The 27,939-nt window shown below is 37.9% G+C and overlaps 1 protein-coding gene and 1 long non-coding RNA gene across 3 annotated transcripts; one reads left to right on the top strand and one right to left on the bottom strand.

Moving 5' to 3' along the window:
• The first annotated feature begins 639 nt into the window (after positions 1–639).
• Positions 640–26,237, top strand: LOC119876970 (STEAP4 metalloreductase). 2 transcript variants are annotated; one of them, XM_038556725.1, is made up of 6 exons: positions 640–840; positions 2,984–3,069; positions 18,409–18,866; positions 19,509–20,036; positions 21,515–21,679; positions 23,307–26,237. In XM_038556725.1, the coding sequence occupies exons 3-6, from the start codon at positions 18,411–18,413 to the stop codon at positions 23,589–23,591; spliced, it is 1,434 nt and encodes a 477-aa protein (XP_038412653.1). In that variant the 5' UTR covers positions 640–840; positions 2,984–3,069; positions 18,409–18,410; the 3' UTR covers positions 23,592–26,237. The 2 variants fall into 2 exon arrangements, with proteins under 2 accessions (XP_038412653.1, XP_038412654.1); XM_038556726.1 differs by lacking the exon at positions 2,984–3,069.
• Positions 10,603–20,042, bottom strand: LOC111098741. The gene is made up of 3 exons (XR_005369355.1): positions 19,830–20,042; positions 12,594–12,711; positions 10,603–11,931 (listed from the first exon to the last, which is right to left on the bottom strand). It is a non-coding gene; the product is annotated as an uncharacterized LOC111098741 (long non-coding RNA).
• Positions 26,238–27,939: the final 1,702 nt, after the last annotated feature.

The raw sequence follows: 27,939 nt of genomic DNA, 5'->3' as shown, positions 1-27,939 counted from the left end.
GCTGGGCAAGAGCAAGATTGGAAGGACTCTAGGTTCTAAACTGCAGTTTGAGAGTGCAGTGGTGCTTTGCCACATAGGTTATCATGATGAATTAAATCTTAAACCCCTCATAGCTGTAGCTTCTGCTCTCCTCCTGTACGTAAAGATTTATCAATCCAATTACATATCTATAATTATGCAGCATATATTATTACATATTATTATGCAATAGTATATAGATCTATATAGACAATAGGGCATCTATCTCATCATCCCTCTTTTTCATTTGGCTTGTTTCTTTTGAACGATTTACTCCACCTAAATTAAACCCTCCAAATTCAAGATCACCCATGCTATGGGCCCCACAAGAACACAAGGCTTCCAGACAGAGGTGGAAAGACGTGTCACCTCTTATGCTGAATTGAGACAAAATGGCAATGGGAGAAATGCCTGGAAGTCTAGACCAGGTAGGCAGTGTTTTCACAGCTACTCAGGGCTGTCTGGCCGCCTCAGGAGAGGGATCGTGCTCAGCCTCGCTAAGCTTCCATCTGCCTGGACTGCACAGATTCCAAGGGCTCTGGGGAAAACCCGTGAAAACCCCGGGAGGCTGGTCCCTGGGCAGTGTCTGCCGCGATCGCAGCAGCGGAGCGCCGGAAGGTCTGGTTCTTCCAGTTGCCCGGGATTCCCAGTTCGAACTCTTCCTGGAAACGCTCTCCTCACCGCTCATCTTGCGAAACTAGCGGGCCCTCCCTCGGCTCTCCCCGGCCTCTTATACCCGCCGGAGGCGCCACGCGCAGCCCTCGCCGAGCCCTCGCCGAGCCCGCCCGCGCCCCGCAGCTGCGCCCGAGCACGTCTCAGCAGGTGGGTCCGGCCTCGCACCTTGCGCCACCAGCCCCGCTCCCTGCTCGCTTCGACCCGCCCGGGCCCCTGCGTCCAGGACCCCAGTCCCCCGCCAGCTGGCGCCCCGCGCCCCGCGCCCCGCGCCCCCGCCCCGCCCCGCCGCGCTCCAGGAGGGGGCGTCCGCGGGCGTCTAGCTCCCCGAGCTCACGGCTCCTCGCCCCGGAGAGCGCGGAGGGTGTGCCTTCCTCTCCGCGCCTCACTTCGGGGTGCGAGCGGTCTTGCGGCGCTCCTGGGGAGGGAGCCTGCAAGGAGGTAGCTTTGGCGGGCTCCGCAGCCCCAGACCCTCCCAAGAGCCGAGATCTGTCCTCAGAGCTGCCACCGCTTCCGTCCTTGACCTCGATATCCGTGTCCTTTCCAGAGACACTTTGACGTGTAATTTATTGTGAAGAATAAATATAGCCTGGTTTCCCTGTTTGTCCAGAGGCAGCTGGATGGTAGTTTTTCGCTCCAGATAGTAATTTAGGAACTTTTTTTTTTTAGATTTTATTTATTTATTCATGACAGAGAGAGAGAGTGAGAGAGATTGAGACACAGGCAGAGGGAGAAGCAGGCTCCATGCACGGAGCCCGACGTGGGACTCGATCCCAGGACTCCAGGACCACGCCCTGGGCCCAAGGTGGTGCTAAACCGCTGGGCCACTAGGGCTACCCAATAATTTAGGAACTTTTTAAAAAAGATGACTGGTGTGATGAAGATGAATTGGATGGAGGATAGGGGAGGGAAGCTGGAGAATCCTATTCCTAGTTCCAACTAGCAGCTCACCACCTTAGCCTCTGTTTCCTTGTATGTAAAATAAAAGGCTATTGGATCAGATGATCCTCACAGTCCAACACTGTAACAAAGTGAAAGTCCATTACTAAAGATGCTTGCTGGTTTGAAATGCATTGAAAGTCTCATTCATGCAATAAATATAACCAAGCAATTACTTTCCTCATAATAAGCCAATTTTCATTTTCATAGGGCTGCTACTCGGTTGTGGGGCATCTCTTCCCACACAAGTGTCTTAGACTTCTACCACGTTTATCATTCAGAGAATACTCTCAGCTTTCAAAAGCATTCTTCAGCCATGCTATGTGAGAATGTCCTATTCCCTATAAATGGCAGTCATATAAATGTCACTCACATGAAAGAACATTTTTTCTGATCCAGTAGGTGTAATTTTATAAAATGGCACATTTATTTGAAGCAGTAACTTTTTGAGATACAGCCTTTTGCAAGGCCTCGAGTTTTTCAGAATGCTATGATTTAGCACGGAATGAAATTCCACCTGCATGTTTTCTATCTGCATGGCAAACATTGCCAACTCAGAAAACAGGATGAAGCTTTCCTCTATTTATCAGGCTTTGTGGTTGTAAAGTAAATGGTACATGTGTACAGAGAAATTGGGTCATAGCACTTTCTCCACTGGCAACATTTATGGTTCTGCAGAAGTTCACATAGAAGCTTCAGGTTTCAGAAACCAATATGTACAAGACCTGACCCCTAACCTGAGAATAATTTCTAGACTTCTGCCTTGCTTACACTTGCTAACTGCTGTTAGAAGTAACCAAATACATTTTTATATGCCTGTTAATAAATTGAAAACCCTGGGCCTTGAGCCTGCTTCTGAACAGTTTAAAAAAAAAATGGATTCAGATGTCATAGAATTTCAAAATCGAAGCAATCCTGGGCAGTCACTCTGCTCTTCCCTATCTCCTGAAGGACTGCCCCTACTCACTCTACCACTGTTAATGCCATTATTAAAAGGACATAAATTCTCTTATTTTTTTTTTAGTTTTTTCTTTTTTATTTATTTTATTTTCATTCTCCTTTTTTTTTAAAAAAAAGATTTTATTTATTTATTCATAGACACAGAGAGAGAGGCAGAGACACAGGCAGAGTGGGAGAGGGAGAAGTAGGCTCCATGCAGGGAGCCCGACGTGGGACTCGATCCCAGGTCTCCAGGTCTCCAGGATCACACCCCAGGCTGCAGGCAGCACCAAACCGCTGCACCACTGGGGCTGCCCTCATTCTCCTTTTAAAGTCTCCCAGGTAGCTGATTCTGTAATCACCCTCAGAAATGCAATCTAGTGTTTCATGATCCTCATCCTCTTGTTCTCTTTAGAAGTCATTTGGATCTTTTTGTCAACTGGAATTTAAAAATCATTTCCTTTTAAAAATCTTAAGAAGGCCACAAAGCTACTGACAAAGGTATGTGCCTAATAACCCTTCAAACTTGAAGACTTGCTAGGGTTCCTTATAGCTAGTGTCCTCTGGGTTGTCCTCCAAGAAGGAGGTCATTTGCTAAGTGCGTATCCCCACATCTACCTATAATTCTTACTGTAAGATTCTATGCAGACTATGAATAATGTAGTTTTCTGGGTGGGAGGATTCTTTTGAAGTTGTAGTTACTCCAGAAATAACAGAAATAAGATTTACAAAGACAAGAACTCTGAAGTCACCTATTTGATTCTGTTCTTTGTAAATCCAAAGAAAATCATTCATTAGTTAATGATGAAGACTTTCTGAATAGTTCTGCATGATGTATTAAACCTGTTCAGGATATTTTGAATGACTTGTAGGACATTTCCAAAATGATTTTAATTAACACTTGTTCTATTGTTGAGAAGAAATTAGTCCTGGAAGGAACAAAGCCAAGAAGGTAACTAAAGGATAATTAATGCTTAAAACAATGCATGATCAGAAAACATATTTGGCCTATATACATAAACAATTTGTTCTTCCAAAATCATTAAGAAAAAGAGAACAAAGAATGCTTGTACTGTTTGAAGATCATCTTTCAGAAATGTATCACTACAAAAAGAATGTACTATTCTACTAGAGGAAGTGTTTCCACTCTAACTAGGCAGGATGTTGACATCTTGATCCAAATCCTTCTCCACAATGCCCCAGAAGAGTTTATGATACCATGTGGGAGAGTTCTTACTACGTTGTACTTTGACAGTCAAATATTTCAGAAGACTTGTTTTGAGAGAAATATGGTTTTTTTTAAATGTAGATTGTATGAGCAATCCTAATGTCAGGCTGAAGTAAAGCCCACTTTTCATCTTAAAAGGAAAAAAAAATGTGTGTGAAGGGTAATTTTGAAAAGTTAGGAACTATCATTTTGAAAAAAAAAAAAAAAGAAAGAAACCAAAAAGGTAGCAGTACAACTATATATCACACCTCATAGAAGGTTATTAGAATGCAAACTAGGGAGTCTCTTCTGTCTCAGATCCAAATACTGAAGGGAAAAAATGGCATTAAGAACAGAGCAGAAGGCTCCAATCAGGTTCAGTGGCAATGGCACCAATGCTGGGAAGATGAGGGAGCAATTAATGGTCCACACTGATTCTGTGTGTTTCATCTATGCCTGCTCTTTTTACAGGGTGTGGAAACAGCTTTGAACACAAATTAAACAATGGCTGAAGCAATTTCGTGCAGACTTTAGTATACTCCTTGTTCTGTTTCCACTTTTTCTAAATTAGTGCCCATTCTCTAATGTGGGGTCTGCTGTGCACATTCCTGTGCTTGGGTCCTTACACAGCAGGTTAGAGCAGTTTGATGATGTGTCTCCATCCTCCCCAAGACTGGAGCACAGCACAGTGCCTAGCACTGAGAATCTGTTCAAAAACTTTATTGAAAACATGAAGCCCTACCAAGACATTGATAAACTGATTTTTATTTTTGGAAGATGTGAACTCTTATGGAGGTAGCAGGACATGAGCAGAGGTGCCCCCTGCACTGTACAACCTAAGGCTGAAGTGTCCAGATTTCAACTGCTTGCCAATCCAGGAGAAGCATAAGCTTGCTTTGCACTGTATGGTGCATATAAAATAAATAATGGAGATTATTATAAGGTTTTTTTTTTTTTTTAAGGAAGGAGGAAATTGCAGGAACCTTGGCATTTTTTCTCATTAACCTTAATTTTAGTAACCTTATTAGGTTGTTACTATACCGGGTAAGTTTCGGGATCCCTGGGTGGCGCAGCGGTTTGGCGCCTGCCTTTGGCCCAGGGCGCGATCCTGGAGACCCGGGATCGAATCCCACGTCGGGCTCCCGGTGCATGGAGCCTGCTTCTCCCTCTGCCTATGTCTCTGCCTCTCTCTCTCTGTGTGACTATCATAAATAAATAAGAAAATTAAAAAAAAAAAAAAAAAAAAAAAGATTTATACCGGGTAAGTTTCATAAAAAAAAATTTGTAACTATAATACTTTGGAGTCTAATTCATTTTAAAGAGTGATACAATACGATTAAGGCATTTAACTGAGGTCATGAAAATTGGAATATTGAATTTTTAAAGGCTTTAATTAGTTTAACTTAAGTAAAGCACGTTAGACCTTCCTTAATACCTGAAAGCATGGCATAAGATATGAAGCTTAGTGAACAGTTCAAAAGAATTAAGTTACAGCAAATCATACTTATACAAAAAAATTATGTTCCCCATTATTTCTTCATAGAAAAGGAAAGGATGTTGGGGAGAAAACAGTTCATAGATTGGCAAATGGTTTGGCTCAGTTAATAATGAAAGGTGCCAGTTGCCTCTGGTTTTCCCAGACTGCAGTCCCCAATTGTGCATTCTTGAGGCATACCTTGCAAAATGGAAAGATATACGTTTGGGGAGGGTGGTACAGCAAGAGGCCCCCCACCTCTATCTCCCTGAGGGAAGCAAGAGTCTAAAAGTATCAGATTTATAGGCAGCATTGTGTTAATTCCATGTTTGGGGCAGACAGTGTGTAGGTCCTTTCCTGGTCAAGAGGGAGCCACACAGACCCCATTTGCATTAGAGTGTAGGGGCCCTCTGAGAAGGGAGGCCCCTAGGGAAAGAGATTTAGGCCTAAATTGCAGGTAGGAATGGAAAAGTGTTTCACCCTATCAGCCAAATTATTTTCCCATTTCCATGATCACATGCCATTCTTGAGGAGAAGGGATGAGTGGAAGAGAAACAGCCGGTGGAGTGCTGGTAAATGACTAAGAAAAAAAAAGTCCCAATTGCTAGCATTTGCTGGTTTTCATGGGGGAAAACTCTCACCATGGCTGATTTCAAGCCCTCATCTGGTAGGCCAGCTCTAGCCATACCATTGAAATGAGCTGAGGTTGAAAACCAAGGAATTTAAAATAGGGAGCATCTCATTAAAAAATATTTATCAACCAGGACCTCTCTCAAACTTGTCTATCACAGGCTAACACAAAGAAGGGGGAAGGAGTTAGTTTCAAGAGCACTTTGTTCCCTGGGGTAAGACATGGAGCAGCTGCAAGGCCAGGTCTTGCCCTCAAGCTCAAGCTCATCAGTTTTGGCAAACATTAGAGGCCCAGTGGCCACTGGGGATTCCTTGCCTCTGAGAGCCAGCTTAGAAAGAAGAAAATGATACCCAAAAGATGGAGACTATTTTCCCAAGAATCTGTAAATCACCCCCAGGAGATTTCTTTTTTCTTTGCTTTGCTTTCTTTCTTTCTTTCTTTCTTTCTTTCTTTCTTTCTTTCTTTCTTTCTTTCTTTCTTTTTTTATTATTTATTTATTTATTTGAGAGAGAGAAAACATGTGTGCTGAAGAGCAGGAGGTGGAGCGGAAGGAGAGTGAGAGAATCTCAAGGGGACTCACGCTGAGCACAGAGTCTAAGGAGGGGAGCGACCAGCTCGATCTCATAACCCTGAGATCATGACCCAAGTAGAAACCAAGAGTTGGACATTCAATGAACTGAGCCACCCAGGTGCCCCACCCCCAGGAGAGTTCTAAAAAATGGTAAGAAGATAGGTAACATGAAGCAGAATGGCGTTTCATCAGCAAAGACTTCAGAGTAGGATCAGATTCACATCAAAATTCCTCTACCCCCAAACTAATTTAGCAATTATCAATATTCAGATAATTTAGTGGTCTCAATATGAAGATAAAAGACTATTAATAGAAAGCTTACTGAAACAAAAAAAAATTTTTTTCATTCAAAATTGAAATGATCAGGGCACCTGGGTGGCTCAGTCTGTTACTCATTGCCTTTGACTCAGGTCATGATCTCTAGGTCCTGGAATCAAGCCCCAAGTAGGGCTCCCTGCTCAGCAGGGAGTCTGCTGTTCTCCCTTTTCCTTCTGCCCTTCACCACCCGCTGGTGGTCTCTCTTGCATGCTCTCTCTCTCTCTTACTCTCTCAAATAAATCAATAAAGTCTTCAATACAAAAAAAAAATAGAAATGATCAAATCTCTTGCTAAAAATCTCTGACCACAGTAATCCTAGAAAAAGCAAAATCCATTAACACTAAATACTAAGTGGGTTGTTGCAATCCCCAAATTATTCAGTAAACAAATGCTCATGTAGTGTGTATAAGCAAAATGCCACCTAATCCATGAGATACAGTTGTTTTTCTGGTGGTGGCAGCCCAGGTTCTGTCCTGATGCTGAATCTTTGGTGAATTACAGATTCGTAAGAAGTTGTTCAGCATTTAGAAGATAAATAGAGGTCAAGGCAAATTAACTCAGACAAGACTGAATTCCTGACCTTGTTGTCATGAGCCCCAGGCTTTAATCAAATGAACTAACCAGCCTAGTCAGTAGATAATGAACCTACATGATAAAATTCTTGGCCAGGGAATCATAACACAATCTTCATCTATCTTGACAGATGAAGCTGAGATTTAAATGAGAAAACATGCATTAAAAAGATTTTTGAATGAACTGGAATTTCACAAAGAACTTAAAAGTAAATCCTTTTTCTTTTAAAGTACAATTAAAATAGGTAACAGAGATCTGCATCTCCTTGCTGTCTTGGTAATTCATTGGTTAGTAATGAAATGTTACTAACAATCATTTGGTTATAGCACAGGCCATAGCTAGTTCTACTTATTAGCAATTCCTGAGGAGGTATATATCCCTCTAGAACATTAATGTGAAGGTTAGATTTAGTTAGGACTTGATCAAACCATAAAAGTTAAGACTACTGTTTCTTTTTGTATTATTCTATTAGCTAGCATAAAAACGAATCACCAGTAAACTTGGTTGCTATGAGATAAATAACATTTTCTTACAATACAATTGCAATAATTTATCAGTTTTTCAGCAACCAACCGGCAGTGGTTTCCTTATTTAGATTAAATGCGTTAAATGCTAGATATGTTAGTCAGTGGCTGTTACTAACAGAGGTACTTCTAACCACAGAGGCTAAAATAAGAAATATACTTTAACTATATTTTCAAATAACATATAGACACTGAAGACTGAATGTCAAAAAATATAATTAGTAAAAGAATCCATTGATTCTAGATGTTACATTTTTCATAAACTGCAATCAGAGGTCTTTTTAAGCCAAAGTCTTCTGATTTTGCTGCAATAATATATACCTGTCAGAAAAGGATATGGGCTTAAATGTAAATATGCTTGCTTTCCCTGAAGAACCCTGATCTCACTAAATACAGAAATACCTCAGTGAAAAAAATTGGATGGGTTCACATGTTAGTGGAAGGTTTTAAATTTTTTAAAATAGTTTTTGCTTTCCATTTCTCCCTGGGATATATTAAAACAAATGCTCTAATCACAAAAAGCCTGGCACTGTTGCAGAACTCCCTCCTGCCCCTATGCCTTGTGATAAAAGGAAATATTTGATTGATGGGCTTCAGCTCATTACAAATATGTTGTCAAGTCATGTAGTGCTTTCGGGTTGAAATTCAGAAGGAAAAATAAAACAGAAGGAAGGACTAAAAAAAAAAAAAAATCCCTGTTTCCAGGCATCAAATTAAAATGACAAATCATGTCACATCTTACAGAGTTTAAAAGTGTTATTTGTGTTCTAACTCCCTGGAAGGGGCTAAGCCAGATCACTGGATTTGTGTGGTACAACATCAGTGGAAGTGTATGCATCCTGTGGGGATACTACCTGCCAAAGAATTCATACTCTTCGATGAGCAATCGTTTCAGAATTCAAAGCTGAATTCTTAAGTGGGAAAAGGGGGAGAATATCTTTAATAATTATTTTATCCAAATGATAAATGAGGTAGTGAATGGCACAATGTGAGAGTTAATATTCAGGAGTACTCTGTTAGATCTGTGGGAGGATTTGATCCGACGAACTTTGTGGCTCATGGAGAACAACTTGTCAAGGTTTCCTTGACAAAGCCTACCCGCAGTCTGACACCAAGCCCTGAGTCTGGCTCCTTTGATTCTCTTCCTTGTGGGTCCTGCACACTCATTCTTGCCTCTGGTTTTCATAAAAATAGGAATTCTAGCCTCTCAGATTCAGCCAATGACTATTTCGTGGAAAAAGTTGTTGTAAGGCAGGTGAAATATTCCAGCAACCCCTGACAACCTCATCAACACCCTGCTTTCTCTCTGCCTTTTTCTTCCCCACCATCCCTCTCCAAAAAAGACACCCTTATCTTTTTTCATTTGTAGTGGTGCTTAGTCCTGGGTGCTCTTTAGAATCGATTGCTTGTTTGGGTTGGTTTTTGTTGTTGTTTGTATGTTTGTTTTCTTTGTTTGCTTGTTAAAATACAGATGTCTGGGGATGCCTGAGTGGCTCAGCAGTTGAGTGGTTCCCTAAGTCCTCTTCTCCCTCTGCTTATGTCTCTGCTTCTTTCTCTGTGTCTCTCATGAATAAATAAATAAAATCATAAATAAATAAATAAATAAATAAATAAATAAATAAATAAATAAATAACAGATGTCTGGGCTCTTTCTCAGACCAACTGATTCAGAATCTCAGGAGGGTTGTGTCCTAGCATTTAATATCTACCTAGCTGATTTTAATGTGTGAAGAAAACCACTGTAGCAGGCCGTTAGCTGAAAGCTAACAGGCACTAGTTCACATTCTTGGCTCAACAGTAGGATCATCATCGGGGAGCTTTTTTTGGAGAAAAAAAAAATTGCCCAGGCTCTACCCTAGACTTGTTGATTGACTCTCCAGGAGTTTGGTCATCTGTATTTTATGAAAAGTTCTTTGTATAATAATAATATGCACCAGGGCTGAGAACCCCTGGTTTCTAGTATAATCCTTTGTGGTGGTATTTGCATTTTATAAACCTTAGTTATTCTAAGAAGTTGCTTTGATGGTCAAATAAAAGTCTAGAAAGAGTGCCAGGAAGACATCTGTCTGTACCACCATCATGGCCTCCTCTTCCTGCATTCCCATCCAAACCAAATTCTCTAAATGGGTCCTTTTTTTTTGTCACTTATACGTCTTTATGATTCCCAGCACACTATTTCTATTACCCAAATTTGTGTGTTGTGATGATAGTTTTGTCTTTATAGTCCTTCTCATGATTACTTCCAAACCTTTTTAAAGAAATATTTTTTGCATTTTCAGTTTGTATAAATATGCAAAATTGGGTAAGCCAAAAACAAATATAATATTGTGTATAACTAAGATTAAATCTTTATATAAAAGAATTTACCTTAATTTGTATTTTCTATAAATTTCTCAGGATACAAGATATAAGAAGATTCATGAAGGTTAATTTTTCCTTTCAGGTCTATCTGCACCTGAGAAAGAGGGGGAAGATTTTCTTTCCTCTTCCCATTTTTACAAATGATCTTATATTCATAAGTATTCACATATTTTCCTCTTCACTCTGTGAAAACATTAGGGGAATCAAATCGCCCATTTTCTGAAAGAAAGGCAAAAAAGTGCCCACCTTTTAGAAGTGGCCTGGTTGGATTGTTGATTCCTGTTCTCACTAAGAGGAATAAGGAATAGGATCTCTTCCAGGGCAAAAAGAGGGGGGAAAAGTCAGTTAGCCTTTGGCTGCTGATACACAAGGGACTTTAAATTTTTATTTTGATGTATTTTCCAAATGACAGCTATGCATATACAGAAATATACTGCTTAGGATGAAAAGAAGTCCATTATACAACTTTAGATTTGTATCTATTTATCAGATAACCGTACATTGCTATTATGCTTTAACATAAATTAATATCGTTATACAAACTGTAATTATCTCCTAAATAAACAAAATAGGTTGTGTTGTATTTTTAGAATATGCCAAAATCAGTGATTTGTTGGAGTATAAGCAGTTAAAATATACAATTGTTTATAGCTATGGACAAGATTATCCTAAAACTTACATTGAAAGGCAAAGGAACTAGAATATCTGAAACAATTCTGAAAATTAAAAAAAAAAAAGTGGGAAGAATCAGTCTACCTAATTTTAAGGCATCAAAGCTACTTAGAATTGGCAGAAGGCAGATGCATAGATCAATAGAACAGAATAGAGAGGCCAGAAATAGAGCCACACGTGTGCAGGCAACTGATTTTTGACAAAGGTACAAAAGCAATTCAATGAAAGAAGGATGGCCTTTTAAATAACAGGTAGGGAAGCAATTAGATATTCATAGGCAAAAAAATAAATAAACTTGGCTTAAACCTCAGACTTTATATAAAAATTAACTCAAAATGGATAATGGATTTAAATGTGAAATATAAAACTATCAAGCTTTGAGGAGAAAATATTCAGGACCAAAGTTTAAGTGAGGAATTCCTATATATGACATGAAAAGCACAATCCATAAAAGAAAAAAAGCAATATATTAAATTTAATCAAAATTTAAAACTTCTGCTATATCAATAACCCTGCTAGGATGATGACAAAACAAGCCACAGAGCGGGATGAAATATTTGAAGACCACATATCTGACAAATAATTCATATCTAGAATATATAAAAATTCAACAGCTAAAACATAAAAATCTGACTGGAAGATGGTATAAGGTGAGATGACTTTTCACCAAATGGCCTATAGGTAAAAAATAAGCAAATGAAGTCCATACAGTGGACCACTACTGAACAATAAAAAAGAACCTACTGATACACATACCAAAGTGGATAGACCTCAAGGGCATTATGTGAAATGGGAAAAAAAAGCCATTATGAAAAGATCACATTTGGTGTGATTTCATTTATAAAACATTTCAAAAAAAATAAAAAATAAAAAAAATAAAACATTTCAAAAATGACAAAATTAGAGATTTAAAGAACAGATGCATGGTTTCCAAGGGTTAGGAGTGCAGGGAAGAGGGCAAGTACAACAATCACAGGGTAGTGCTGGAATAGCTCTGTATCCTGATTTAACCTCAGTGGATCCACGAATTACCTATGGGATAAAATGACATATGCACACATTACACCAATGTCAATATCCCAGTTTTGATACTGCACTATAGCTATGTACAGTGCAACCAGTAGAGCAAATGAAGGATGCACAGGAACCTCTTGTACTAGCTTTAGGACTTCCTGTGAGTCTATAACCATTTCTTTTTTTTTTTTTCTATAACCATTTCAAATAAAATTATTCTATCATTAATAGCATTGATTTGTTAAGTGTAAACATTTTAAAAATGCAGGTTTTGTTATCTCATTTGGACATTTCCATGTTTTTAATATGCTAGAATCCTCTTAAATTGGAAATAGCCAGGGCCTCCCTAATCTCTGACCTCTGGGGGTGGTGATAGAAGTAAAATGCAAAAGCCAGACAAGCCCTAGGATCCTTATGGGACATCTAGTTGGAATATCCCAAAGAATGCCACCTCAGGTTCCCCAAGCCTGGGGTGGGATCTGCAGACCAAGGGAGACGACAGGCAAGACTCTACATGAGCCACACCTGGTTCCCCGTCTAATGCCATACACACACAGACACGCACACATGATTCTCTGGCAGCTGCTACCATGGCTTCAAAGTCATCTTCAACCCTTTGCATCTGCACTATTGATTACCAATCTCTTAATCTATATGAACATCCAGTAGGATCACTTTACCTGTTTGGCCCTGGTCTCCAGGAGCCTCTGTGGGAGATGCTTCCATAGGAGACAAAAATCAGTCCTGGAGCTTTTCCAATCTAGGGGGTATTCCTGTTGTGTTTTCTGTTACACAGAACTGAGATTTGTAAAAAGCAGAAGGAAAAAGAAATCACCATGCTATGTTTTAACTATCTTAATTCTTCTTCCCCTTAATAACTCTGCTCCCTGTGTACCACCTTTCTTATTTTCTTTATTCCTTCCTCCTACATCTAAGAGTAAACTAGGATTACGAAACTTTTTTTAAGTCGTTGCATAAGAAATCTTACTACCTCCATTAATCCATGTTTACAAATGGGAGCAATTTTGAGTTATAAATAGTCAGAAATAGGCATAACTTCCTTTTTTACATAGTACTTACTGTAAAACATACCCTCAACTTGATCTCCCTTGTGGTTTAGATTATGCATACATCTCATTTTTATGAACTCCTTTTATTAGAATTTTTTCCAAGAGTTCAGGGTGAAATTCTTCCAAAGAATTACTAACTTTTTATTTTTCACATGTTATTCCATCATCCCAGTTATGGAAACCTGAGGTCCAATCATTTTTCTTTTTCCAGAAAAATAAATTATCAAAAAGTTGTATTATCCTGGGTTGATTTGCAAGTAGAGCCTGTGACAAAGGTTTGCATGCAGATAGTTTACCAGGGAAGTGATTCCAAGGAGCAGGAGTGAGGACAAGAAGCATAAATCAGGAACATGAGAAAGATCGTGGGAAAAAACATTAAGTAGGCCACTACTACAGAGGAGTTGTGCTCAATTCACTGGGACTTTCTGAGGAGCCTTATAAAATGTGTCAGAACTGAGTGCCAGACGATGAAAGGGTAAGCATTTATCCTTGGAGTCCCATCCCCCATTGGTCAATGCTGGCCCCATGGGTCATACATGTGTGAAAATTAAGCAGAAGTAGGTATCAGAGAAGCCTTGGGACAAGAATCAAGAGATACAAGATGTGGGTCCCCAAAGCGAGTCTTTTTGTTGGGCAGAGGGAGTTCAGCAGAGCTCCATTACTGCCCAGTAACTGGAAGTAAAACCAGGAGGATGTGGAGAGGAGGAGCTCAAGATGTGGTCAACACAATTATCAACGTTAGAACTTCTATAACTTGATAAGGAGTAATTAATTGCCCAATGGAATGACTGTATTTTTTTTTAAGTCAGTAAGTGATATTTTATTTTATATCTTCCTACTGTCTTTGTATCTCCAGTTTGTCCAGTGATAACTCTGAAAATTTAAGAAAGTAAAAATAATTTCAATGGTTGGTAACAGTCCAAGTGTGTTTACACTGGATTGCCAACCTGCATTTTAAGAGGGAAATATTAAAATGAGTAAGAATTACAAATGAGAGAAATTCACTCTTGAGCTGTTTATACATCTGTGTTTTGATAAACTTGTATGTTCTAAAGCCGTTTCATATAAGATTTTATTTATAAGCAGTAAGTGGGGAAAGCAGAAATTTCTTAAGAATTATTGAATACTATTTCAGATAAATTTTAAATATTTCCAATAATCAGTTATAGAAGCACAATTAACCCTTAATTTATAGAATTTGTATAAAGGTTATATTAATTAGGTAATTAATAGATTGGAAAATTAGAAAATCACTAGATACTTGAATAATCTATTAATGATAGCCAATTTACTGAGTACTTACTATGTCTCAAGAACTGTTTTAAGATACATTAATCCATGGGGCAACTGGGTGGCTCAGTCGGTTAAGTGATTGACTTGCTTTCAGGTCAGGTCATGTATGACCTCAGAGTTGTAAGATCGAGCTCCACATGGGACTCTGTGTTGGACATGGATCCTGCTTGGGATTCTCTCCTCTCCCCCTTTTCTCTTTCTCTATTCTCTCTCCCTCTCTCTCTTAGAAACAAAACAAAACAAACATTATTTCATCTAATTCTCACAGTCACCAAAGTAGGTACTATCAATCTCTCATTTGAACGATGATGAAACTAAAAAAAAAAAAAAAAAGATGATGAAACTGAGACACCAAGAGTTTGAGTAATTTACTCAAGCTGATAGTGCTAGTAAGAGCTGGACTCCCCCCACCCCAAAAAAAAGAGCTCTTTAGTTGATATCTCCATTAAAATAAAGTTTATGACAGGTTAGAATAAATTAAGGTAGTTGCCAAATTGTCAAAATAGTCTGGAATCACTCTCTCTTTGCATTAATTAAAATGATCCAAGTGAGAATATGTCAATAAAGATATCATCCATCTCATTACAGGACACTGGTAACTTTATCAAATCTGTATTTTGCTTGCAAATGTTCATCTGATTATGAGAGAGAAAAATAACATAGGAGGGGAAAAAAGATTCAATAAAAGGTGAGGGGATAGCTTGCCAACTGACATTCTTTGAACACATTCACAATAATCAAGGCTTCATTCACCAGTAGGAGAGATTTAAGTTATAACAAGCAGGTGTTAACCGATTAGCAGCTAACCAATATAATATAAATTGCTAAACTGGTTTGTGTTTGCAGATGCTACTAAGAATTTCTCAACAGCTCAGCTATGTTTCCATATGAAAGGCCACGTATCATCATCAGGTGCTTCTCCACATGTGCTCATGCCTTTCTCTGACATAGTTCAAGATATCACTCACCAGCTAGTTTTAAAAGTGAGTTAGTTGTGGTGATTAATTCAATTATTCAAAGAGTTCCTGTGGAAGTGCAGGAAAGTCTTGTATTTCTTGTTCATTTCTTCCATGACTTCTGAATACTTGAAAGCTCTAAATGATCTGCTTGTGATACAGGGACACATCTTTGCATAAACTCAGGTAAGAATATGGGTGTTTTCCATAGGCTACGAAGGAAAGGGCAAATTTCTGAAATCCCATTAAAAATGTGCAAGCTTCATCTGCTCTACAATCAGCATGAAATCCACCATGGAAGAATTGAATAGTGGGACACCTGGGTGGCTCAGCTGTTAAGCGTCTGCCTTCAGCCAGGGTGTGATCCTGGGGCCCTGGAATTGAGTCCTATTTCGGGCTCCCTGCATGGAGCCTGCTTTTCCCTCAGTCGTTCTCTCTCTCTCTCTCTTTCTCTCATGAATAAATAAATAAAAGCTTTAAAAAAAAAAAAAGAATTGAATAGTGACTACATCTAGTTTAAAATTCCACAGCAAATTCACTGAGGATTACTTTAAACCCATTTGGGTGAAAGAAGCAATGTCTTCACAACACCCTCCCAACTTCTTTTCTCCTTTATTCTTCCTAGGGGCTACACTTTAATCATTCAACTTCCTCTTCATTATGTGCCCACACTGTGCCTGGCACACGAAGCAAACAGTTATTTCCAACATCTACATTCCACCTTTTTAATATCATTCAACAAATTTTTTCAAGTGCCTAGTCTGTCATAGTCAGTGCTCTTGTTAACACTGGGGATACATTACTGAACAAAAGAGACAGGAAAGAAAAAGAAAGAAGAAAGGAAGGAAGGAAGGAAGGAAGGAAGGAAGGAAGGAAGGAAGGAAGGAAGGAAGGAAGGAAGGAAGGAAAGAAAGAAAGACTCCCTCCACGCCCTCAACAATCGGCCCCCCACTCCCGCCCGCCCTAACCTCCCAATCCAACCCTACATCCTCCTCCCGCCACTCCCTACCCTCCCTCACGCCCCTTTCCCCCTAAAAATTTCAGTATAAATAATAAATGTTATTTAAAATAAAGTTTTTGAGAAAAATTCATTACTGAAAGAAAAAATAATATACTTCAGGACAACCTAGATTATTCTATTGGACCATAGGAACTTTTAAAACATTTACTTGGTTTGTTTTTAATTTAAATTTCAAAAACTTTAAAAAAGTAACTCACATGCTTTATAACAGTATTTCTATTTAATTTTATCTTGCATTTCTTTTATTTTGGATATGATTAAGATTTTTTTACTATTGTTGCATCACCTTAGGATGAAAGTTATATTCTTTGTCCAATTTTCTAATGGGCAATCTTTTTTTATCTGTAGGAATTAAAAATATTTTTTAGTTTGTTGATCTTCTGACTTTGCTTACAGTGGTTTCTGCTTTGCAGGTATTTGTTTTTATGAAATCACATTTTTTATGTAATATAAATGACAATTTTTACTTTTAAGTTAGATACTACATTTAGGTTGAGAGACATACTTTGTATTTTTATTTAGCCCTTTATTCTTTCATGGTTTCAGGGATCTGTGATATAGGAAAGAGGCTTTTCTTCCCTCAAGTTATAAAAGAATTCTACATGGTTCCTTCTACTTTTATTGTAGTTCTACTTAAAGTAGGAAGGTAGATAGATGATAGATAGATAGATAGATAGATAGATGATAGATAGATAGATAGATAATTTAAATCGTTAATATATTTCAAATTTTCCTTGTACCAGGAATATGAGGTATAGATTCAACCTTTTCTTCCAATTGGCTATTTAGCTGTCCCAATCAATATTTGCTACTGAATAATCAACCTTTTTCTCACTGACTTGAGATGACATCTTTATCATATGTGCTTAGGTCAGTTTCTATATTTTTTACTCTATTTCACTAAACATTTTCTATTCCTGTGATAACACCATATTATTTCATTATTTTAAGTTTATAATATTTAGATATTAAATATTTAATATTTAATAGAACTATCCCCTATTCAGTACTTTCTTGTTCAGAATTTAGAGATTAAATTCAGGAAAATTGGTATTTGCATAAAACTGAGCCTGCCCATCCAGGAACATGCTGTACCTTTCCATTTACATAAATCTTCTCTGGGTAGAATTTTATATTTCTTTTCATGTAGACCATGTATCTGTCTTGTTATCTTGTTAAGTTTATTCCTAAATATTTTCTCTATTTTGTTGCAGCTTTAAGTAGGGCCCTTTCTTCTATTAAATCTTCAAACCAATTTTTTAATATATGAAAAATATTGATATTAATTGGGTTCCTAAACAAGATGTTGGGTTGACTCTATATGTATGGTACCTTTTCAGTTGACTTTTTCCAGTTTTGCGAAACTAGTTTCATCACTCACAACTCCTTTTGAGTTTCTATACTTGGAATTTCTTTCTCTGGTCAGTTATGTTAGCTAGAATTTCCAAACAATACTAACTAACGTGGTTAAAGCAGACATGTTTGTTTGACTAATGACTTTTCCGGGAGTGTTTCTAATAATTTTTTTTGGTAATTATTTTTTAAGTTAGATACTAGATTTTAGGTTGAGAAAGATACTTTGTATGTTAAGGAAATACCTATCTGTTCCTTTTTAACTATAAGTCAAAAATAAATGTCAAATTTTAACACATGCCCATACAGCATCCATAAATATGACTATGTTTTTCTCCTTATGTCTTCTAAATATGGTAAGCTATATTAGTAGATTTTCTAATATTGAATTTACAGAATTCATCTTTACACTCCTAAAATAACCTGCATTTGATCAATGTACATTTTCTCTTAACAGTGCTGGATTCTGTTTGCTAATGTCTTATTTAGGATTTTCTGTATCATGAAACATAAGTAAATTGCTCTACAATTTCCTTACTAGTGAATTCTTTGTTAGATTTTGCTCTGAGAACTCTTCTAACTGTTAAGTATTGGACAAACAGTATCATTGCAACACATGTCCATATAACTTTAAAGCATCTGCCAATAAGTGTCCTGGTTTTTCATTGCATCTCTTTATACAACAAAAGAAGTTTTTGACCAGTGATTTTGTTCAGTAAGACACATATGAGAATATATATGACAATAATTGTTCCATGTTGAGCTTTCATATTTGTTTCCCATTTCTGTTATTATCTTTCAGTTATGGAAAAAACTTCTACAGATGCATTTCCTTCTACTATATATTCTTCAGAAAAGCAAGAGACTGTATGCATTTTTGGAACTGGAGATTTTGGAAGATCACTAGCATTTAAAATGCTCCAGTGTAATTATTCTATTGTTTTTGGAAGTAGAAATCCCCAGAAGTCCAGTCTGCTGCCCCATGGTGCAGAGATCTTCAGCTATTCAGAAGCAGCCCAGAAATCGGACATCATAATCATAGCAGTCCACAGAGAGCATTATGATTTTCTCAAGGAACTAACTGAGGTGTTCAAAGGAAAAATACTGGTTGACATCAGCAACAACCTCAAAATCAATCAGTATCCAGAATCTAATGCAGAGTACCTTGCTCATTTGGTGCCAGGAGCCCACATAGTAAAAGCATTTAACACCATCTCAGCCTGGGCTCTCCAGTCTGGAACACTGGATGCAAATCGGCAGGTAAAATTAAAGGATTAAGTTACACTCAATCTTTAAAAAGTGAATGTTGTAATGGGCACTTACCTCAAAGACGCCAACATAGAATTCCAAAATAAAATACACACTACATGTCAGTTTGCTAATACATGCCATGTATAATTTTCTTGGGTTTAACTAAGTAAAACAGTCGATTGTTGTGGTTTATGCCCACTGTCAGCACCCTCAACTTTTAGATTGATGGAACCCAGTGGTGTCAGGCTCCAGAGGCCTTGTGTAAGTACTAAAAAATAACACAGTTAAATTGTTGATGGATATCCTTTCCATTCCCATTACACTGTATGAAACTGGTTCCATTTATTCACTGAGATTAAGGTAATCCATAGATGATGTAGCACCCACAAATACAGAAGAAAAATCAAACCCTTCACCCTGTGGAGAACCAGGTCCTATTATATCAGGTCAATCTGCTTAAAACCACCCTCAACCTAAACCTTAGTGCTTAAATATCCAGCACACCTGTGCAAGTTTAAAACATGTTGTCTACCATCCTTGTTTGAAAAGCATGTCCTTGTTCTGCACAGTGCTTATATAGACTTTCAAGGTAACTATTAACAAAAAATAAGTATTATTTAATTATTTATTAATTAATTATTCTTCACCCAGGTGTTTGTCTGCGGAAATGATAGCCATGCCAAGCAAAGAGTGATGGATATTGTTCGTACTCTTGGGCTTACTCCACTGGATCAAGGATCTCTCATGGCAGCCAAAGAAATTGAAAACTACCCCCTGCAACTATTTCCAATGTGGAAGTTCCCCTTCTATTTGTCTGCTATTCTATGTGTCTTCTTCTTCTTCTACTGTGTTATAAGAGACATAATCTACCCTTATGTTAATAGCAAGAAAGATATCACATTTCGCTTGGCTATTTCCATTCCAAATCGTATCTTTCCGATAGCAGCGCTTACACTGCTTGCCTTGGTTTACCTCCCTGGTGTTATTGCTGCCATTCTGCAACTGTACCGAGGTACAAAATACCGCCGATTCCCAGACTGGCTTGACCACTGGATGCTTTGCAGAAAGCAGCTTGGCTTGGTAGCTCTGGGATTTGCCTTCCTCCATGTCCTCTACACACTTGTGATTCCTATCCGTTATTATGTACGATGGACACTGAAAAACAGAACCATTACCCAGGTAAATCTCTACTCATTTATATTCTCCAGTTCCTTAAATCAAAGAGAAATCTTGCTACATCATATTACACTTCACAATTACAGAAAAATCACTTTCTAAGCATCTTTTTTTATTTTTTTACTGTTTTTTTTTTAAAGATTTTATTTATTCATTCATGAGAGACACAGAGAGAGAGGGGCAGAGACACAGGCAGAGGGAGAAGCAGGCTCCATGCAGGGAGCCCAATGAGGGACTCAATCACAGGACTCCAGGACCATGCCCTGGGCCGAAGGCAGGTGCTAAACCGCTGAGCCGCCCGGGGATCACCACATCTTTATTTTTTTAAAGTAACTAGAGCTACTGTCTGTTTTTGGTTGTTTTCTTTTGTTGTTGTTGTTGATTTGGTTTGGTTTTGGTTTTGGTTTTTTAATGAATTCAGTTGAGATCTTGTACAACTATTGAGAATGAAATTTAGATTTACAAGACTCACTGGAATACTGGCAAACTGACAGATTTGGGGGCTGAGGAAACTTAATAACACCTACTCGAATTCCTTGTGGAGGGGTACAGTCAATAAATGTAAACCAATGTGTTTTCAAACTTCTATTTTTATACATGGGAGTCAAAACCAACCATCTTATAAATAAGGGGGCTGTTCAAACCTGTGTCACAGGAAGGTAAACAAATTCACAAAGGGTGCTTATAACTTCATTAATGTTTGACTCAAGGAGAGCCATCCTCAATAACTAGAAAACTGAACAATTCTGGGCAAATGTCAAATACTATTTTCTGCATAGTCAAAAATTCAGAGAGAATCAGCTTAGAGAGTCTGAAAGCAGTCCCAGAGGAAGTGCTATCCATCCATTCTAGTTTGGAAATAATTGGTTTTGATCAATCTTACTGCATTCTCAAAGTTTATGAGTCAATAACTTATTGATGGTACTTCTGTGGATTTCTCTACATTATTTCCCTGACAAATACATGGGAAGTTCTTGGGTAAGAGTCTCATTTTAAGGGCCTGATTTTTCTCAATCTGTGGTGTGACAGACTTGATGCTATATTACGACACAAATAAACATGAAAGAACCCAAGCTTCCTGTGTATGAATAATCAGCATGTAAGGCAGAAAAAGAGAATCCTTGGTATAATCATTTGAGAACATCAAGTTTTGCTTGGGGAACAAAAAGCCATATAGTAAAGAAGGTTTAAGTAAATGCTTACTTTGTTTTCAAATTTATGGGGTCAATTAAAACTTTCTACACAACTCCTGGAGTCAACTATTATAATAAAGTCCCAGCAGAACCAATTACTTTTCCTACCAAGAAATATCACTTCCAAGTATATTTTTTCTCTTCAGTTATTTTCAAGTGATTATTAAGAAATACATACAATTTATCTTGAGCAAATATACCATGCAGAGGTATTTTTCAGTCCCCTTAGAAGTTTGGGCAGTTTGTAAAAAAATGTAATTTTTTAAAATTACTTATAATTTTTCTTAGGCAACAGCCAAGACACAAGATCTATTTAGCACTTCTACTGCCTGGCTTAGTGATTCCTACGTAGCTTTGGGAATCCTTGGGTTTTTCCTGTTTGTACTCCTGGGAATCACTTCTTTGCCATCAGTTAGCAATATGGTCAACTGGAGAGAGTTCCGATTTGTACAGGTAAGGGCTTCAAGACTTAATCTCCTTTATATTGCACAAGTCCAGCTTAACAAATATTTTCATTTTTCTCTCATACCACGCATAGATTTTCATTTTGCTCCTTCACTTCCCTAGCAATGTCACAAAAATAGCAAGTGAACCAAGTTCAAGTGAGAAAATGCTAAACTCTAGCACCAAAAGGCCTAGCATAATAGTTTTGTTTCGTAACTGGGCATCACTTGCCCAGATCACTGCCTACTTCCCAGGGCCACAGGTAAGAGTAGCTAGTGAAAAGTACCAACAACTAATAGACTTTGTGCATAGGGTTGTGCTAGGCACAAGGTAAAGGAAACCCAGAGACAAAATTTCTACTTCTGAAAAATCAACGTTAGAATACAGATATATTGATACAAAAAGGCATGTATTAAACTCAAGTTTAAAACCATCAAAGCAAGCTATGTTAGACTGTTATCATACCAGACTCAAGGCCGATCTGTAACAGGGAAAATTGTTTTTTTCCCACATATCAACCACCAGACATGTCTGGCATTTAGTTACTATTCTTATGAACTAATAGTATTCAAAGTGTGTACCTAGAACCCCAGTATCACCTGGGATCTTATTAGAGACACAAATCCCCAGGCTCCACCCAGACCTAATGAATCAGAAACTCTGGAAGTGCGGCCCTACAATGTGTTTTAACAAGCCTTCCAGATTATTCTGATGTAGCTCATTGTTAACCAGTATAAGAGAAAAGACCTTTAGTAACTGAAATTAGATTTGAATTTTATAAAACTATTCAAATTTCAGAAGTCTTGCAGTTTTTCCCCGAGAACAAATACAGTCAACATTTTCTCATGTTAACACCTTTAGTCAAGGCATTAAGACAGAAATAAATGTTGAGCTTTAGAATTTAGGCCAAAACACATAAACAAAAGTAAAGTTTTCTAATTGTTCTTTATTGTGATAGAAACAATCTAGCATCTGCTTTTAGTCAGTAACATAACCTAATGTGGTGCTTCTTGAGGACATATTGTGTCTTATTCACCTTTGGCCTCCAGAAAAGTTGATCAAGGAAAGAGTTTTCCATTGGGGAAGAAGCCAAAGTATATTATTTATTCTAACTCAAAAGAGTTTACTCTTAGCAAACTTTCCCATCCAGCCAAGTTAAGATAAAACCACCACTTAATCCCCTTCACCTATGTCACCTATCCTGGGAATTAAAAGTACAGCAGAGGGAATATAGTCAATAATATTGTAATAACGTTGTATGGTGATATCTGGTACCTATGCTTATCATGGTGAGCATACAAAATGTATTGTTGAATCAAGCTGTTGGACACCTGAACCTAATACAACATTGTATGCCAACTCTACTTCAAGAATAAAATTTTTTTAAAAAAGATAAAACCACCATATCATTTGTAAGCACAATCTTTTTTTAATGAAATATTTGTCATCCCAAAGGAGGGTTAATGCTTTCTCCAGTACTTAGAAGAGTGTTCTAAATGGTACAGATGTCAAAGGTTTGTGGTTGGTAATAAATATTCTTCATTGGCTTAGAGTGTTTCACTTTAAGTTGTAAATATAGTGCTAATATATATGTATTTTTTCTTTTTTTTATATGTATTTTTTCTTGCTTATATAGTCCAAATTGGGTTACTTGACCCTGATCTTGTGCACAGCCCACACCTTGGTGTACGGCGGAAAGAGGTTCCTCAGTCCTGCAAGTCTCATATGGTATCTTCCTTCAGCCTATGTGATAGCGCTCATCATTCCCTGCACCGTGCTGGTGATCAAGTTTATCCTCATCCTGCCATGTATAGACAAGACCCTTACACGAATCCGCCAGGGCTGGGAGAGGAACTCAAAACCAACATCAGATGGACAATATTTAAAGCAAAGCTCAATTCACCTGGACTCTCAATTATAGTATTGTATATTTAGAGGAGACTATGTAATGCGCACAGCTAAGAAAGAATTTTTCTCACACTATAGCTTAAAGTTTGTTAACAGAGAAGGAACTGCTGCCTGACTTTTAGAAATTGACAGGAATAGATTGCCATTTAATCTCAGGTTAGTGATGAATCTATGGAGGTCCCTGCCTCTCTTCTTCCCGGAGGCAGCGGGGCTAAGGTCACAGTTAGCTTTGTGGTTTCACGCTAAAAAGTTTTTTTGCTTTGGGCAACATGCATGACCTAATGTCTTGCAAAATCCAGGGGAAATACATGCAACTTCCTTTTCTGGTTCAAGAGCTGAATGCAAAGAAAAAGAAACAGTAAGATGGTGGCCACTGATAAAGGCTTTCTGAGATACATCTGAGAAGGAGGGCCAAATGAAGTAAAAGGAATGAGAATTTTTCTTACTGTTCTTTGTAAGTGAAAGTGATCATAAGTATTGCTATAGTGAATTCTGTAGTTAATGTACTCTTTGATTTTGCTTTTGCCAACATGGATCTGTACTGTGGAGAACTATTTTATAACACCACAAAAATATCACAACTGATTGGAAGTAACCATGGGTTGGATATATGCAAATCTATTATTCTTGTCATAAGATCCTTTCTCTAAAAGGAATAGGTGTAGGGAAAGGTGTACACTGAGTTAAAATTGAGAGATATCTGCTTGGATTTTCTCATTATACAATAAGCAAGGAAGGGTTGATAAAAGCCCTTGCACAAGAAGTTGAAATAAAAAAACCCAGAATTTTAGATAGCAAGCTAAATGAATTTTGTAAAGTTGCACTATACTAGGATTGCATGATTTAGGTATTATGGTATGCTTGGTGAATAGAATATTCCAAATATCGTTCAATACTAATCATCTATGAAATGGATTTCTAGTATTAAAAAGTGGCTTCTATAATCAGGGCTTACTATAATTTTAAGCAGTGAAATTAAATGAATAATGAAAGTATAAATTTGACCAATGCATAGATGAAAGAGAATTATGTAAAATCTTATGGTTAGAGAGGTATGAACAGTAGCTGCAATATGAGACTTGGTTCATTCTCAAATCTTTGCTGGAATGCAGGATGGTTTCCTCCGTCTCTAATGATAGTGCCATTTCCAAGATGACCTTCAGCAGGATTGGCCTTCTTGGCTCATGCATGGAGCTGAAAGGAGCCTCATGTACCCTCTTTCCACAAACTGAAATAAACAAAAGGCTTTGAGATTGGCATTTTTCTGCCTGCCTTATAAAGGCCATCTATTTTTTCTTTTTTTTCAACTTATCATATCTACATGATGCAAAATGATTAAAGTATATTAAAACATCACCCACCATCTAGGATATTTCTCTATAAAACTTTTTGAAAATAGTTCCATCTACATTCAATTTTACATCCTTCCTTTTTCACTTAATGTATCAGTGGTTTTATTCTCTGACTTACATGATATATGTGTATTATTAGTGGCTGAATTATATTACATCAAATGGGCATTTATTCAACCATTACACTAAACATGTAGGTTATATCTGTTTTTTACTAAAACAAATAACATTTCAGAGAATATCTTAGCACTTATAACTCTTTTCCATTTTTTAAATTATTTCACTAGAATACTTAGCAAGAATTGAGATTACAAAATTAAGGAACTTTTAATATCATTTGATATATATTGCCAAATTATTTCTAAATTAACCTTGTCCATATCATTGGCATTGGATGAAGGCATTGGTTTCATCATACCTTTCATAGATTTTGTCTTTCATATCAGTTCATGTACACTGAGAAGATACACAGAACACATGCTTCATTCATTTATCCATGACCCACCTAAGCAAGGTTACGAAAATCCTGGAAAACTGTGAGCAGACCTGTGGTGTGTGATGCTGACCCTAGAGTATCAAGGGAAAAGACAGAAAATGTTGCTACTCATCTACTCCATTTTGTGCAAAACAGCCATGTAAGTGTCCCAGAGTTGAAGGCTGCTCTTTGTCTAGAGAATGGTTGCTTCAAAATTAAATACTATCCAGGTTGATGTAAAGAAAGCCTCTGGGGTTAACCATGCTTTTTGGTAAAGAGCTTTTACTGGGCCATAGTTTGTCAATAAAATTGAAATGCCACACTGAGGTAAAACCAAGCCTACCTAGAGTAAAACTCTATTTTTATAACCTAGTAAAAATGTTCTGCCTGTGTAGTTAAGAAAAGCCATCCATGAAGCCAGAAGTTGAAGAACACCTCCAGTGGTTTTGGTGTTTTACAGTGCCAAGCCTGACCCTTGGCCTCAACCACAAGGGCTCCAAGCCTCACAATGGACCAGAGAAGCCAATTTCCTCCTCTTGTCCCTCTCCACATCCTTCCTCCCCAAACCACCAAACCAACTTGATTATCCTAACACAGCTGACTCCTCTAGTTTACATTGGGTTGGAAAGAATGAGTTTGGAGTAGATGGAAATAATGAACTGTACAGCTTTTAACAAATCCAAACTGTTCTGCATAAAAATGTTAGACTAAGCTGCACTGTATTCTAGGAAAAGCTTTAAGCTCATAGACCTTTTATTTTTGTATGTTCTCCCCATGTTAAGGGATGACTACTTTTATAAGTTTGTATTCATTAAATGTTATTTTAAAAATATGTTCCAGTTTTGTTTAATTCTTGTTTTGACTTATTGGCATTCCAAAAGAAAATGATTAAAAGGTTTTAAATCACAGTAGTTCCGGCATCTGGAAGTAAAAATACCTCCCTTCAGGCATAAGGAAAAGGAGAGGCAGTACATGAGCTCTAAAGCACATTAACAGATTTGCAGTTTTATGTAATACATACTTGAGCTCAGCAGTAGGTACACTCCAAAATCCTATGTGTCTGTGTTTTACTCTCAGAGAGGGGAGAGTATTAGCTGGCCAAACAGAGGGAGGGGTGTATTATCCCACACTGGACTTTGGTGAGAAGTAGGGGGGAACAAAAAGCTTTCCTTCCTCCAGGTAGATACCAACAGGACGAGGCTAATAATTTCACCAATGGATGACTTCAGGTTGGATTTCAGCCAGCAGACCAGACATTAAACGCCCTGCACAACTGGACAGCAACAGCCCTGATGGGTTGATCATTCTTTCAAAAGCAAGATAAAAACTGATAAATAGAGGCTATAAATCTGGAACAAGCTAGAAGCAAATAGAAAAGCCCCTACTCACAAGCTACTTCAATTACAAATTGCACTTAAAGCTCTTCATGCATTAATCGTTCAGGGACCAGAAAAGAGCCACAACAATGATGAAAGTATATAATGAATTCTACCTCCAGGAACCCCAAAAGATTCTGGACCTCATCCCAAAGTCAAGGTAAAATGGCAGTCCAGGTGTTGGTTTTAGTCTCTACCCCTACTAACAGCATCCATACCACCTGTCCATCACACACTCACACACCAAACATATCCTTGCATGATCCTGCTCCAATTCTTTATTATGAGTTAGAATTAAAATGTAGAAAAACCCTCCACTCTTCTAAAGATTTGTTTAGGAGAATAAAGGAAAAGAGAGTTCTAGTTACTCTCCTCTGCACTGCCTTTCCTCAAGCTCAAGCCAAAGCCCAGAGAGTTCCAGGCCAACATGGCAACCGAAGAGGCTCCTCCCACACACTCCAAATTTATAGCTGCACGCAGTGTAATTCCCTCTGAAACCCCCTGAACTCCCAGCTAAGAGGAAGGAAGAAAAAGACCACAATGAGGAGGAGCAGAGTCAAGGTTGAAAGGGAAAGGAATTGATGTCAGAGAAAAGGGGAGCAAGGATGATCAGGACAGTGCACCCCTGCCCTAGCCTAAAGACAGAAGCATCCAGTTCTACATGTTTCCTGCTTCAAGAGGATCCTGCAAGGCTTTTAATAATAATGTTCGTTGTTTAATACTATAGGAAAGCCTGTGCTAAACTTCACATAATCTTACTTAATCATCATACCAATTACCCCCATTTCTCAGAATTAAAAACTGAGCCTTAAAAGCATTGAGTGCCTTGCCTGGTAAGAGGCAGAGCTGCAATCAGAACTGGAGACAGTGTGCCTCCATAACCAGTCCCTTTCAACATTACCAGAAATTGGAGGACACTCACGCTGGCTTCCAAAATGTTCCTTCAAATCCATATATTAGGCTGGATGGACTAAAGCATGGTTTTTGAAAGATTGCTTAAAAAGGAAGTTCATTAGCACTTTCAATATTCCTGACTGCCCGTCCTTAATACTCTACATTTGCCTAGTATTGATTTTAGTACATCCTGTAATATTGTAGTGACCTGAAATTTGCAGTTTCAGCATTGAGTTCAACTCTGCTGTAACTGCCATGTTAATC

The sequence above is a fragment of the Canis lupus genome, chromosome 14 (assembly GCF_011100685.1).
Source record: "Canis lupus familiaris isolate Mischka breed German Shepherd chromosome 14, alternate assembly UU_Cfam_GSD_1.0, whole genome shotgun sequence".
In the NCBI taxonomy this organism is placed as follows: Eukaryota; Metazoa; Chordata; class Mammalia; order Carnivora; family Canidae; genus Canis; species Canis lupus.
The sequence above is the reverse complement of the archived record's forward strand: the minus strand, read 5'-3'. Positions and strand labels throughout refer to the sequence as shown.